Source organism: Heptranchias perlo, chromosome 30, assembly GCF_035084215.1.
Source record: "Heptranchias perlo isolate sHepPer1 chromosome 30, sHepPer1.hap1, whole genome shotgun sequence".
Classification (NCBI taxonomy): Eukaryota; Metazoa; Chordata; class Chondrichthyes; order Hexanchiformes; family Hexanchidae; genus Heptranchias; species Heptranchias perlo.
The window spans coordinates 5,981,890-5,997,077 of NC_090354.1; the positions used below are offsets into that span (position 1 = coordinate 5,981,890).

At 44.6% G+C, this 15,188-nt stretch overlaps 1 protein-coding gene and 1 non-coding gene across 2 annotated transcripts; both read right to left on the reverse strand.

Moving 5' to 3' along the window:
• Window positions 1-2,595: 2,595 nt before the first annotated feature.
• Window positions 2,596-9,210, reverse strand: rpl23 (ribosomal protein L23). Its single transcript, XM_067968790.1, has 5 exons — window positions 9,113-9,210; window positions 8,128-8,211; window positions 7,235-7,363; window positions 3,815-3,928; window positions 2,596-2,748 (listed from the first exon to the last, which is right to left on the reverse strand). Exons 1-5 carry the CDS (start codon window positions 9,123-9,125, stop codon window positions 2,666-2,668), a joined length of 423 nt encoding a protein of 140 aa, XP_067824891.1. The 5' UTR covers window positions 9,126-9,210; the 3' UTR covers window positions 2,596-2,665.
• Window positions 3,392-3,527, reverse strand: LOC137300275 (small nucleolar RNA SNORA21). Its single transcript, XR_010958056.1, has one exon. It is a non-coding gene; the product is annotated as a small nucleolar RNA SNORA21 (small nucleolar RNA).
• Window positions 9,211-15,188: the final 5,978 nt, after the last annotated feature.

Sequence of the window (15,188 nt, forward strand, 5' to 3'; positions counted from 1 at the left end):
TGAATCAGCACAAACAATCAGAGCCCAAAGAAACACCAAACCCACACCATTCTAAGACTCAAAGAAGAAATAAAAGGTTCAACTCATTTAACCACCATTCATGCACATCAGGCACACCGTGATTAAGAACCTGCAATCAGGGAAGCTATTCAATTTTTAATGAATATGCCAGACAAATTCATTAAAAGAAACAGAAAATACAGAGCAGGTCTCATTGAGGATAAACAAGCTCAAAAAAAATTGCAATTAAAGGGCCAGAAATATTACTGTTGCCTGCTGCACCTGAACATCTGGTCACAACGTTGAGACCCATCTGAACAAGCACAATTGGAGGATACTCACATTTGAGTCATGACTGCGGCCAGTTTTGTGGATGGAGAGTTTGATGGACGGATGTAATGATCAAGGAGACTTGGGCGGTCTTTTAAGCCACATAATTTGTTTGTGCCCAGATTACAGGGGTAATGCAGAGGAAACTCAGATCTTTAGTCTTGAGTCTAAGACTCCTGGTTCACTGTCCACTTCATTCTTAGCCATTTTAACACCGTTCATAGAGTGAGTGTTGCCTATTTATCAATGCTGCATACAGTATTGCATTTGGCTGACTTAAATTTTATCTGTCATTTTTCTACCCACATACTTACTTTGCTCAACTCATTAATTTCTGAGCTATCTGCTACCCCTCCCACTTTAGTATCAGCAACTCTACATTCATTTGCTCTCAAATAATTTGGATGCAATGAAGCAAGTGTAGGTCTTTAGTTTGGATGGATGAGCAGACTAAATGGCCTCTCATCTGTATCAATCTTGTAACTTTTTAGCATCAAAAATAGTTTCTCCTCCCATCAAAACAGTATTTTATCAAAATATTCAAATAGTGCCCAGTGCACACGTTGGACTTAGGTTGTGATGTTTTCCATTCCTCACAGAAGTTGTTATGAAGGAACTACATCTTACAGTGAAGGGTTTAGCTTAACTGGAAGTAATGGGAAAATGCTCTGTGGTAATCTATTTAAGTTTAAAAGATCTACAATTAATATCTTTCAGTGTATAACACTGCACTTCTCAAACACATCTCAAGTCACTGAACACTACCATGAAGAACTAAGAACCACATGTCTAAATATATATATCTAAAATTTACATTTATAATATAAAAATTAAGCATTTTCAAATCTTACAATTCAAGGAGCACTATTTAAATATTCAGGATTTTGAATATTCAACATTGGCTTTAATAACTGGCAGTCAAAATCTCACCAGCTTGGGGAATTAAGGATTTAATGTTACCTGTGCCTTTAAAAGTACATATTACCTCAATACATGGGATTTTTTTTGACAAGGGCTCTCAAGAGTTTGCCACCTCACTCCATGAAGCCATTCTTTATGCGTGAGGCTAATGATGTTGGCAGATCATTCAACTGATCAGTCGAGCCTGATCCTGCCCTCATTGACTTTCACACATTTCCAGCAGCTAGATCTAGGCTGATCTTTCTTTTCCCTCTTCCAACCCCAGGGGCACCCCAGGCAAATTGCAACACTCAATTGCTGCCCCAGCCGATGTGAAATTATCAATGATAAAGCAACCATAAAAAGAAAAATCACATTTTTAAAATCTCTCACTTGGTCGTAGACAAATAAGAGCCAAGCATCCCACGAGGTTAAGACCATACCATGTTTCTGTGCCCTATCCCACCAAAATATACTACCAGTTTTGACTTGTCTCTGGGATGTTGGAGCACTGAGGTGGAGTTGAAGAGCACCGAGGCAGGCATTCTTAATCAGGGCTATCACGAAAAGGTGGGACTATTTGGATAACTCTTTCAAAGAGCCGGTACAGACACAATGGGCCAAATGGTCTCCTTCTGTACTGTAAGATTCCATGATCTAACTCCTTCCCCCATCACCAAACCCAGCTGGCATTCATAATTGTCAGGATGTAAGCACTCTTTAATTCATACTACCAGATCTCCAGGTCACCCATAAGTAATACCACTGAAGCAAAGAGCAGAAAACAATGGGGGGGATGGTGGCAGAACAGTGCGACGAGGAAGGACAGCAAGTACAGCAAAACATGGGGGTGGGGGAAAAAAAAGAGCCAGAAGCAAAGCCTAGCAGAAGATATGCAGTGAGGAACAGAAGGTTAAAAAAAAAATCAAAATCATCAGAGATGTAGGGACTTACCCGGTGGGACAGAATTGAGGAGCAGTGTAAAAAAACCTGTCAAATTTTGTCAGAGGCTTATTAATGAGGCTGGACTATCAGCCCATTGTAGATTTGTGTAGCATTAAGATTCTTTTCGGAGACAAAAACATTTCACTCGGGCCATGGTGTTCTGACCCGACTGATGCTATTGTTAATCAGTCAACAGCTTGCTTTGCCAGTGTTATTTATTAGGGAGGGGGAAGTTAGTGAACGCACCCATTCACTTCATCTAGAAAAGGCACACTGTTGATATTAAATTGCAAGACTGAGTGAAGAATACATTAAATATGAATTGTTTATTTACAAACACAGGGATGGCAAACTGTATCTTTAATTACAGAATATGCTACAGATAAATTCAGGACATGATCAAAAGAAATCAGCGACTGCTTGTATTTCTGGGAGTAAAAAGTATTTATTGAATTGTATTGGTTTTCTTTGCAGGAAATTTTTATAACTCTTATGCAATGCTCCCGGCGTTAGAAGCAATCCTGGGCCACAAATCTGCACATTCCTTGGCAACAGGGCCTGTGATAGCAGAACCTAGAAACAAAACAAGCGGAAATATCAGCAAGTCAGAAATAAAAGGAAACCTCATTTGTTCAACTGCCACTCGACTTTTAGTTACACATTACTGAAGATTATGTCACAGTCCAAGTCTTGATTAAAGTTACAACGCACTATCCTTCTTTTCGCTCCACCTAGTCATAGCATCAAGCTCATTTACAAGTACAGGTCACGTTCGATGATACTCTGCCGTACATCAGTCTGATCATGGTCAAGAATCACAGCTTATAAGGTTCCATAGACTGGATTATATTTGCCTGTAAAATTCAATATTTCAGAGCAAACTATTTGCAATTGGAATCCAATGATTAACAGATGAGACATGAATTATCCAAGGGAGTTTTTGATTTTTATTTGGTCAGTCATTTTTAAATTCATAATGAAGCTAACCCTCTGCCTAATCAGCTGACCCTGTAAGTAGCTGAGCTAAACAAACAAAGCAGGAGAGTCCCAAGCTTGATCCCTGCCTCAAGTCAGCAGGGGCAGGTAAATAACTTTTCCAAAATCCAGTCTTGCAACACAGCCATTTACATTCCCCCCAACCAAAATGTGTCTTCAGCGCATCGCCCGGGGCAGGGGGAGCGACTCGACCCAAGCTGCGGAGGTTTGTGTCAGAGTGACATGTCACATCACTGATTGAGATTGAACAGCACGTGATTGCTGCCACCTCACCCAAAAGCAATGTGTTCCTCTGCCCTTCCTCGACAACTCACTGAGCCACTGAGAACAGGCAAAGCAAGTGCTTTTAGTAAGGGAACTGTGGAGCACTTAACGTACAATAGAACAGCTGGGCATTCCGATCAACAGCAAAAGAAAACGGAACCCACACAGGAAACACTGCGTCGAAAAGAATAATCCGCTTTGCTCTTCTCATTGTACAGAGATGAGATACCTCTTCAGAGTGCCCTCACTGCTACTGGTGAGGTCAAAACTGATGGGAGGCACCATGTTACTTTGCTTTAAAACCAGCTTCAAATTTGTGGCAATTGACCATTAATAGTAAAATTTCAATCCAGATAATGAATTGCACCAACATCCGCACCTTTCATTTCTCCTTTATTATTTACTATTACCCCCGCATTGTCTTCGAAGTAGAGGAACACGCCGTCTTTTCTCCGGTATGCTTTCCGCTGTCGTATCACTACTGCCGGATGCACTGTAACATGAGCACAAGGAGATAAATATCAACATGTAGTCCTATCTAAAAATTATCAAAGTGCACAGCTCAAGATAGTCAACTGGCGTTGCGGCCCCAACAAGCAGCAATGTTTCTTCCCCCAGCCCGGCCAATTTTGTCCCTGAAGATGTTGATCCCATGCTGCCTCATCATTCACAGCTGCTGCCCACTAACTTGTCCAAATGCCCATTATTCACGAGAGTCTGGAAAGATATTCACCCGGGGGAGGGAACTCAAGTCAAAACCGATGCCCATGTTATGGACACTTCCATAAGGGCCACTGGACAGCAATCAGCAGCGCGAATTTGGATTAACTTTTTCCTTCCTTAACCCACAGGGGTGGATCCCAGCTTTTCTAACACGAGCCAAAAGCACACTTCAACAAAGCGAGTGGACAAACTTCACATTCTTATTCTGAATGCTTTGCACAAACGAAGCGTAACAATGTTCAGCAGCAGCATTGTACAAGTCACTCGCCCACACGAGGCTTCCAATTTTACGCTGCTTCATACGATATCAGTTTACAAAAATTAACATTTTTGCTGCAGCCCCCTCCCCAATCCGGTTCAGCAAGTTTATAGTGAGCGAGGCACCCAAACCAGAAGACCTCAGGTTCAATCTGAACTCCACTGTTAGCCAGCATACTTATTTTGGTCGTCGATTCATCCACTGTGACGCATATATACGTATAGTCAAACCTTTTAAACAGTGAACTTCATGGTTGAACAGTGAGTATACAGCAAAATAGTCTCATAAAACCAATTAAATTCAGGGCCCCCTCTCCTCCAAGGATCATCAGATCACCTAGTTGAACTGTTCCATCACGGATTGAGATTCTACAGCACAATGCAGCTGCAATCTCACCCATAAGCAATGAGGTACTCTCCCCGTCCGTGACAACTCACCAAGCCACAGAGAATAGACAAAGCAAGTGCTTTTAGGAGGGTGAACCACTAACAATCAGTAGAACAGAATTATTAGGAAAATTCAGGAAACACTCTTCAGCCTTGAAAGGTAAATAATAGGCGACCTTATAGAGACACACACACGATTAATAACGGGAAAGGTTAATCTCAAGCACCATTTGAAGTTTATGAGGCGCTAGGCCAATTAATAAATTTAACACACATACAAGAACAAAGTTATCAGACTTGAGATTTCAAACTGGGGTGCTCTGATTCGATCTACAAGGCTCGGTTCTGTATTTGTTGATTTACTAGCACATTACATCTGTTGCTGCGCACTTTACAGTTTCTACAATCACAGCACTGTTTCCTTTTGAGTAGCTAACACTTTCAGAAGTTAGGACCGGGGTTGCAGTGTGTCTCAATATTTTTGGGTCTCCTCCACCCGCAATTCAAACATCATACCCATGATTTCCCCACCATATATCCCAAGTTACTCACTAACACACCTCATTATGAAACTGATGGTGTAAACTGTCACCACTTTGATAGAACTGCTCCTTAGAAACCTTGCAAATCTTCAACATCGATTTTCCAAACTGCTACCACCTCAACTGTAATGATTCTCAAGACGAAAACAAATTAAACATGAACAAGCTGCTGCACAGCTTGAAACAGAAGACACAGGAGAACAGAAGTGAGGAAAACTCTACATAAAATGTCCTTTCTAAAATATGCATCCCTAAAATATATAGATAATTGAATCACTGAAAATATGAGCTCTCAAAGCAGTATTTTGTCAACATGGATGCCAATGAAACAAGGTTTTAATCAGCAGGGACAGGAGGCAGGAACACTGATCATATCCACACACAAGCTCAAGGCACATGCAGTCTGGGACAAACAGAGGGACCAGGATCGCCCCAAAATATAATACACGGGGTCATCGAATAAGCTGCAAGTGGTTTCTACAGAAAAGCTCCCTAATCCTTCACGTTATGCTCCTTGAAGAGATGGGGCCTAGATCTAAATACAACGTATGACCATCATGGGATACAACAGAAGCCCCTAAATAATTGCAGCCTGTAACCATTTACACACTGTACATCACCACAAAACACACCAAAGTAAACCAGGCCTACCACGTGCAACAGAATTGTCACTGAATAACATTTAAAGGCCGTGCCACGTTAATTTCACTGCCGAAGAGACTATCAAGAACAAAAAGAAAAATAACTGCAGTATATGCACCGATTTCCCAAGTGATTCCACAGCTCGGCGTCCCATTAGTAATGAGAAAGCAATATGCAAAGAAGGTTCACTAGACTGATTCCTGGGATGAGGGGGTTGTCCTATGAGGAGAGATCGAGTAGAATGGGCCTATACTCTCTAGCGTTTAGAAGAATGAGAGGTGATCTCACTGAAATATATAAGATTCTGACAGGTTGTTTCCCCTGACTGGAGAGTCTAGAACTTGGGGGGGGGGGGGGGGGGGGCAAAGTCGCAGGATAAGGGGTCGGCCATTTAGGACTGAGATGAGAAGGAATTTCTTCACTCAGAGGGTTGTGAATCGTTGGAATTCTCTACCCCAGAGGGCTGTGGATGCTCAGTCATTGAATATTCAAGGCTGAGATAGATAGATTTTTAGACTCCAGGGGAATGAAGGGACATGGGGATCGGGCAGGAAAGAAGAGTTGAGGTCGAAGATCAGCCATGACGTGAATGGCAGAGCAAGCTCGAGGGGCCGTATGGCCTACTCCAATTTTTAGGTTATCACAGGCCGGTTACCAGCTTAAAATTATAAACCCGAATTTATATGAAACCAGGCTCAGTTTTGGGCTATTTAAGGAATGGTAAGAATCTCAACATAAGCTACATTCCAGCTACTCACATAACCTGCTATACCCTCACTGGCTACTTAAGACTGATGCCGCCCTTTATGATGTTGCTGTTTTCACTCCAAATCCAACACTGCCCCTTTTGCCTCTTTGGTGCCAACCCCATCTCCCTTCTGCATTCATAAACCAACTATAAAATCACTTGCCTCCCCCATTACTCTTCATCCAGCTTGATTTAGTAGATTGAAGATGTACATGAGATGGAAAAAAGGAGAGATCCAGAATGCACATATTTCAATAAAAGTCACACCCAGGATTACTCACTGGATGGAAAACCATAAGGGAGAGCTAAACGGAACTTGATGAATACAATACTGCTTCATTCAACAAATTCTGTATTCCAGAGTTACCTCTCCCTTTCTGTTGATTGAATAGATTATTGTGACAGCGGAATAGGATCATTTAAAATAGATTCAAAATCGCGCTGACACACTGCAACATCCTCACCATTCCAATTCACCAGTTTCAAAGAGCTCACTCACCCTTTTTCCTGAGCTCTGGTTTGCCTTTCTTTACAGTTGCCATGACCATGTCGCCAACACCAGCAGCTGGCAGTCTGTTCAAGCGTCCCTTGATCCCTTTGACAGAGATGATGTACAGGTTCTTGGCACCTGAAAGCATACGGTCAGTAAACGGGTGAAACATCTCATCACACCCACCATCATAAATCAAACTTCTGCCATAGTATCTGAGTCTGGGCATCTTATAGAGAATCAGGTGCACTCTGTGTAGGTACTTAAACAGTCACAGTGGGCCAGATACTCAGGAATCAATAGTCAGAAACAATCTCAAGAAAATGCAGTTCATATTGGAAATAAGATAATTTTAAAAATCAATGCCCTAATAGGACAAAGTAATGAACGCTCACTACAGTAACAACTTACATATATCGCACATTTCAGCACAGAAAGTGACCATTCAGCCCATCGGGCCTGCTCTTCGAAAGAGCTATCCGATCAGTCCCACTCCCCTGCAAATTTTTCCCCTTCAAGTATTTATCCAATTCCCTTTTGAAAGTTATTCCTGAATCTGCTTCCACCGCCCTTTCAGGCAGTGCATTCCAGATCAGAATTCACTGTGTAAAATTTTTTTCCCTCATCTTGTTTCTGGTTCTTTAATGTAGTAAAACGTCCCAAGGTACATCACGGGAGCGTTATCAAACAAAACGTAACACCCAGAAAAGACAATCAACTCTAAATAAGGAAACAAACAGTTACACAATTTTACTGATATGATGGTATGAAATGTACATTGTAGACTAATCTTCACTTCATTAGGTACCAGACATAAAATGACCTACAAGTCTCCCAACATATACTGCTACTGCATATCTTTTCCTATGGGGTCCAAAGGGACTCAGCATAACATTTCTTACCTGTGTTATCAGCACAGTTGATCACGGCCCCCACAGGGAGGCCGAGGGAGATGCGAAATTTCGCTCCAGACGAACCACCACGTCCTGTAGCAAATGGAAATTACACATTTAATCAGCACACGAATGCTGGGTGGAACATGTACAACCTGGAACTCTCAACTGCTGCTAGTTACTTCCCACAGGCTGTTCAACCCCAAGCTTCTGAGAGACAGCACTAGAAGCAGACATACATTACGCTAAAAACATAATCAAAGCACTTTAAAAAAGTTTTCCAAAGTGCAATTCAAATTATTAGAGGGAAGTGCATAATGGGCAGTTTATCTAGTCCATCTGAGCAGTTTATCTAGTCCATCTGAGCAGTTTAACTAGTCCATCTGAGCAGTTTAACTAGTCTAGCAATGCTTTATGTTGCAATCTAAGCAGAAAGATATAATTTGGAGCTGTCACACAAAGCTATAGAAACTGATCACATTTACTATTAGTCTGCTCCCTCTGAGCTGATGAATGCCCCACAAACCAGGCTAGCATCCAACAATCAGAGACCTTCCCTTGTATAAAAAAAAAACCCCTAAGACCAGAATTACTGGCTTCAGAGGCGTCGCAAAGCCCTGAACAAGGGCCTGTCCTGTCCCAGCTGCATTGAGCACAGCCTGGGCCCAGAAGGGAACCGGCGCCTCGTCAATTCACACAAAGTTTTAATCCCGTTGCAAAGAGTTTGAGCGAATATTAAACCGGTTTCAGTGTGGCTACAAACACAGATTCTCCTTCACCCCTGGCAACGGGGGTGATTTCAACATGGCGGCCGCCACAGGTACAATTTCAGTATTTATTATATAATACTAAAGCTAGCCAATTATTACTAATATCCACATCGAATGATGGTTAAGATAGTTATATTAATAATCAGTGTTTTGAAATATGGTTATCTGTGACTTAAAACGCCGATGGCGGTGGATTATCTTTCCCGTTGCCGACGGCCCCTTACCTCTCTTAGACATTGTGGTTCAAGGAAAGAGGCCGAGCGCATTGAATTATGGGATATATCGGCGTCGCACGTTACGTGGAATGACGCAATCGCGCACCTTGCGTGAAGCCGGGGAGGTACTCTCGCCCGTATCACGTGGCAAGGATCAAGGATTGAATTAGGGGCAAGTACGAAGGAGCAGCAGCTGAAGGATTTCATCAGTAGCGCGCCCTGCGGGTTACATTGTTTATTGCAACTAAAACAAATACGCGGAGTATTTGCCTGCAGTTAAACTTCCAATTCCTGTTGGTGCCTCACCAAAAAGGGCAGCAATCAATTCAGGGATCAGATCACAGTTTGAAATCTGCTATCTTTTTTTTTTATTCGTTCACGGGATGTGGGCGTCGCTGGCAAGGCCGGCATTTATTGCCCATCCCTAATTGCCCTCGAGAAGGTGGTGCTGAGCCGCCTTCTTGAACCGCTGCAGCCCGTGTGGTGAGGTACGGTAGCATAGTGGTTATGTTACTGGGCTAGTAATCCAGAGGCCTGGACTAAAAAAATCCAGAGTCATGAGTTCAAATCCCACCACGGCAGCTGGCGAATTTAAATTCAATTAATTAATTAAATTCAATTAATTAAATAAAAATCTGGAATTAAAATACTAGTACCAGTGATGAAGCTACCGGATTGTCGTACAAACCCATCTGGTTCACTAATGCCCTTTAGGGAAGGAAACCTGCCGTCCTTACCCGGTCTGGCCTATATGTGACTTCAGACCCACAGCAATGTGGTTGATTCTTAATTGCCCTCTGAAATGGCCGAGCAAGCCACTCAGTTGTAAAATCTCGCTACGAAAAGTCATAATAAGAATAAAACCGGACGGACCACCCGGCATCGGACACAACAACGGCAAAACACCAAGCCCAGTCGACCCTGCAAGGTCCTCCTGACTAACATCTGGGGACTTGTGCCAAAATTGGGAGAGCTGTCCCACAGACTAGTCAAGCAACAGCCTGACATAGCCATACTTACAGAATCATATCTTTCAGCCAACGTCCCAGACTCTTCCATCACCATCCCTGGGTATGTCCTGTCCCACCGGCAGGACAGACCCACCAGAGGTGGCGGTACAGTGATAGACAGTCAGGAGGGAGTGGCCCTGGGAGTCCTCAACATTGACTCTGGACCCCATGAAATCTCATGGCATCAGGTCAAACATGGGCAAGGCAACCTCCTGCTGATTACCACCTACCGTCCTCCCTCAGCTGATGAATCAGTCCTCCTCCATGTTGAGCACCACTTGGAGGAAGCACTGAGGGTAGCAAGGGCACAAAATGTACTCTGGGTGGGGGACTTCAATGTCCATCACCAAGAGTGGCTCGGTAGCACCACTACTGACCGAGCTGGCCGAGTCCTGAAGGACATAGCTGCTAGACTGGGCCTGCGGCAGGTGGTGAGCGAACCAACACGAGGGAAAAACTTACTTGACCTTGTCCTCACCAATCTCCCTGTCGCAAATGCATCTGTCCATGACAGTATTGGTAGGAGTGACCACCGCACAGTCCTCGTGGAGATGAAGTCCCGTCTTCGCACTGAGGACACCATCCAACGTGTTGTGTGGCACTACCACCGTGCTAAATGGGATAGATTCAGAACGGATCTAGCAGCTCAAAATTGGGCATCCATGAGGCGCTGTGGGCCATCAGCAGCAGCAGAATTGTATTCCACCACAATCTGCAACCTCATGGCCCGGCATATTCCTCACTCTACCATTACCAACAAGCCAGGGGATCAACCCTGGTTCAATGAGGAGTGTAGAAGAGCATGCCAGGAGCAGCACCAGGCGTACCTAAAAATGAGGTACCAACCTGGTGAAGCTACAACTCAGGACTACATGCATGCTAAACAGCGGAAGCAACATGCTATAGACAGAGCTAAGCGATTCCACAACCAACGGATCAGATCAAAGTTCTGCAGTCGTGAATGGTGGTGGACAATTAAACAACTAACGGGAGGAGGAGGCTCTGCAAACATCCCCATTCTCAATGATGGCGGAGTCCAGCACGTGAGTGAAAAAGACAAGGCTGAAGCGTTTGCAACCATCTTCAGCCAGAAGTGCCGAGTGGATGATCCATCTCAGCCTCCTCCCGATATCCCCACCATCACGGAAGCCAGTCTTCGGCCAATTCGATTCACTCCACGTGATATCAAGAAACGGCTGAGTGCACTGGATACAGCAAAGGCTATGATCCCCGACAACATCCCAGCTGTAGTGCTGAAGACTTGTGCTCCAGAACTAGCTGCGCCTCTAGCCAAGCTGTTCCAGTACAGCTACAACACTGGCATCCACCCGACAATGTGGAAAATTGCCCAGGTATGTCCTGTCCACAAAAAGCAGGACAAATCCAATCCGGCCAATTACCGCCCCTTCAGTCTACTCTCAATCATCAGTAAAGTGATGGAAGGTGTCGTCGACAGTGCGATCAAGCGGCACTTACTCACCAATAACCTGCTCACCGATGCTCAGTTTGGGTTCCGCCAGGACCACTCGGCTCCAGACCTCATTACAGCCTTGGTCCAAACATGGACAAAAGAGCTGAATTCCAGAGGTGAGGTGAGAGTGACTGCCCTTGACATCAAGGCAGCATTTGACCGAGTGTGGCACCAAGGAGCCCTAGTAAAATTGAAGTCAATGGGAATCAGGGGGAAAACTCTCCAGTGGCTGGAGTCATACCTAGCACAAAGGAAGATGGTAGTGGTTGTTGGAGGCCAATCATCTCAGCCCCAGGGCATTGCTGCAGGAATTCCTCAGGGCAGTGTCCTAGGCCCAACCATCTTCAGCTGCTTCATCAATGACCTTCCCTCCATCATAAGGTCAGAAATGGGGATGTTCGCTGATGACTGCACAGTGTTCAGTTCCATTCGCAACCCCTCAGATAATGAAGCAGTCCGAGCCCGCATGCAGCAAGACCTGGACAACATCCAGGCTTGGGCTCATAAGTGGCAAGTAACATTCGCGCCAGATAAGTGCCAGGCAATGACCATCTCCAACAAGAGAAAGTCTAACCACCTCCCCTTGACATTCAACGGCATTACCATCGCCGAATCCCCCACCATCAACATCCTGGGGGTCACCATTGACCAGAAACTGAACTGGACCAGCCATATAAATACTGTGGCTACGAGAGCAGGTCAGAGGCTGGGTGTTCTGAGGCGAGTGACTCACCTCCTGACTCCCCAAAGCCTTTCCACCATCTACAAGGCACAAGTCAGGAGTGTGATGGAATACTCTCCACTTGCCTGGATGAGTGCAGCTCCAACAACACTCAAGAAGCTCGACACCATCCAAGATAAAGCAGCCCGCTTGATTGGCACCCCATCCACCACCCTAAACATTCACTCCCTTCACCACCGGCGCACTGTGGCTGCAGTGTGTACCATTCACAGGATGCACTGCAGCAACTCGCCAAGGCTTCTTCGACAGCACCTCCCAAACCCGCGACCTCTCCCACCTAGAAGGACAAGAGCAGCAGGCACATGGGAACAACACCACCTGCACGTTCCCCTCCAAGTCACACACCATCCCGACTTGGAAATACATCACCGTTCCTTCATCGTCGCTGGGTCAAAATCCTGGAACTCCCTTCCTAACAGCACTGTGGGAGAACCGTCACCACACGGACTGCAGCGGTTCAAGAAGGCGGCTCACCACCACCTTCTCGAGGGCAATTAGGGATGGGCAATAAATGCTGGCCTCGCAACGACGCCCACATCCCGTGAACGAATTTAAAAAAAAGGTTCTCCCTGATTAATGTCCCAGCTCACAAAGCTCCAAATTTATTGAATTCAATTTCAGAACTTACCGTGGTGGGATTTGAACTTGTGACCTCTAGATTGCTAGTCCAGTACCATAACCACTAGGCCACCATGTCCCTAAAATAAGAAAAATAAAACCTTACATCTTTCAATAAAAGAGAGAGTATCATGCAGTTTATTTAAAATAACTGCTGAAATGGGATTTGGGGATTCTCAATTCTACATCAGGGAGATTTAATACAGGGTCCTCTGTACCCATTAAAAGAACAAAACAATAAAGTAGGACTTGTGTTAATGATTTAACCAACGCAAACTTTGCATGGACTTCCTAAGGACTCATCTTGGAGGAAATTAGCCATGGCTCAGTGGTAGCACTCAGCCCTATCAGCAAGCTATGAGTTCAAGCCCCACTCCAGAGAGTTGAGCACAAGATCTAGGCTGACATTCCCAGTTTCCTACGTTACAACAGTGACTACACTGAAAAAGTACTTCATTGGCAGTAAAGCACTTTGGGATGTCCTGAGGTCATGAAAGGCGCTATATAAATGCAAGTTCTTCTTTACAGAGGGAGTGCTGCACTGTCGGAGGTGCCGTTTTTCCAAGGAGACATCAAACCGAGGCCTCAGGTGGACATAAAAGATCCCATGGCACGATTCGAAGAAGAGCAGGGCAGTTCTCCAGGTGTCCTGGCCAATATTTATCCCTCAACCAACATCACTAAAACAGATTATCTGGTCATTTATCACATTGCTGTTTGTGGGACCTTCCTGTGCCTAAATTGGCTGCCGTGTTTCCTACGTCACAACAGTACTTCATTGGCTGTAAAGTGCTTTGGGACGTCTTGAGGGGCTACATAAATGCAAGCCTTTTTTTTCTTTAAATAAGTAACGTTCAGATCAGCAGAGGGCAGCCTAGAGCTCCATGTAGCAATCGGTGATTGCAATTCTGAGCACACTCATGCAGAACGTGGGAGAGGGTGTAATTAAACACACGCAGCAGTCAGAACTCTTTTAGGAAAAAAGGGTTGATAATAATCAGAATTACAGGTGATGTAATTACAGAATTACATCACATTCACGCTGCGTTTAGAATGCCAAATAGACGTTGGATTTCCATGCTAATTTATTGTATCCAGAATTCCTGTAATGAACACACCCAACTCACATCAACAACAACTTTCATTTATATAGCATCTTTAACATAGTAAAACGTCCCAAGGTGCTTCACAGGAGCGATTATCAAATAAAATGTGACAGCGAGCCTCTTAAGGAGATATTAGGACAGGTGACCAAAAGCTTGGTCAAAGAGATCGGTTTTAAGGAGCGTCTTAAAGAAAGAGAGAGGTGGAGAGGCATAAGAAATAGGAGCAGGAGTAGGCCATCCGGCCCCTCGAGCCTGCTCCGCCATTCAATCAGATCATGGCTGATCTTCGGCCTCAACTCCACTTTCCCGCCCGATCCCCATGTCCCTTTATTCCCCTAGAGTCCAAAAATCTATCCATCTCAGCCTTGAATATACTCAACGACTGAGCATCCACAGCCCTCTGGGGTAGAGAATTCCAACAATTCACAACCCTCCGAGTGAAGAAGGCGGAGCGGTTTAGGGAGGGAATTCCAGAGCCGAACAGGAAAGCTCCTGGTTTGACCCCAGATCATCTCAACTAGCGCTGAAGCTCAGATGCTACAACTGGACTTACCCCTGGGCTAGTGATGGAAAAAAAAGCCAGGTTTCCCAAATTTGGTCACTATCTGCCGCTCTCTCCCTTCCTCTGAGTCCAGCTTCTTGCGCATTCCCCTCCCCCACTTTGCCGCACCATTAGTGGCCATGCCTTCAGCCAATTAGGCCTCAAATTCTGGAAATTCCTCCAGGATTGGAGTCTCCACGAATTAAAGATTAATCTCCAGGACACTGCTGCGAGCTACCCAGGAGAAAAATCAGAGGGGAATTAAAGAATATTGCATGTTTCTTTTCTTTAAATACTTTCGTTTATTAGTTATAAGAATATTGGAGATGGGTACAAAAGACCGTTTGACTAGACGGGGCGGTTGGAGGTGGGAGGTCATGTGATGAATCCTCCAGGAATGTGTCAATCCAGAGTTGGCAACCCTGCCACCTCTCCAACTCTCCCCCCTTTAAGACCCTCCTTAAAACCCGTCTCTTTGCTCACCGCTCCTAATATCCTCCTTCTTTGGCTTGGCCTCAAATTTTTCCTTACTCCCCTTGGGACGTTTTATCTACGTTAAAAGTGCAGTGTAAATGCAAGTTGTTAGTGTTACTGAAA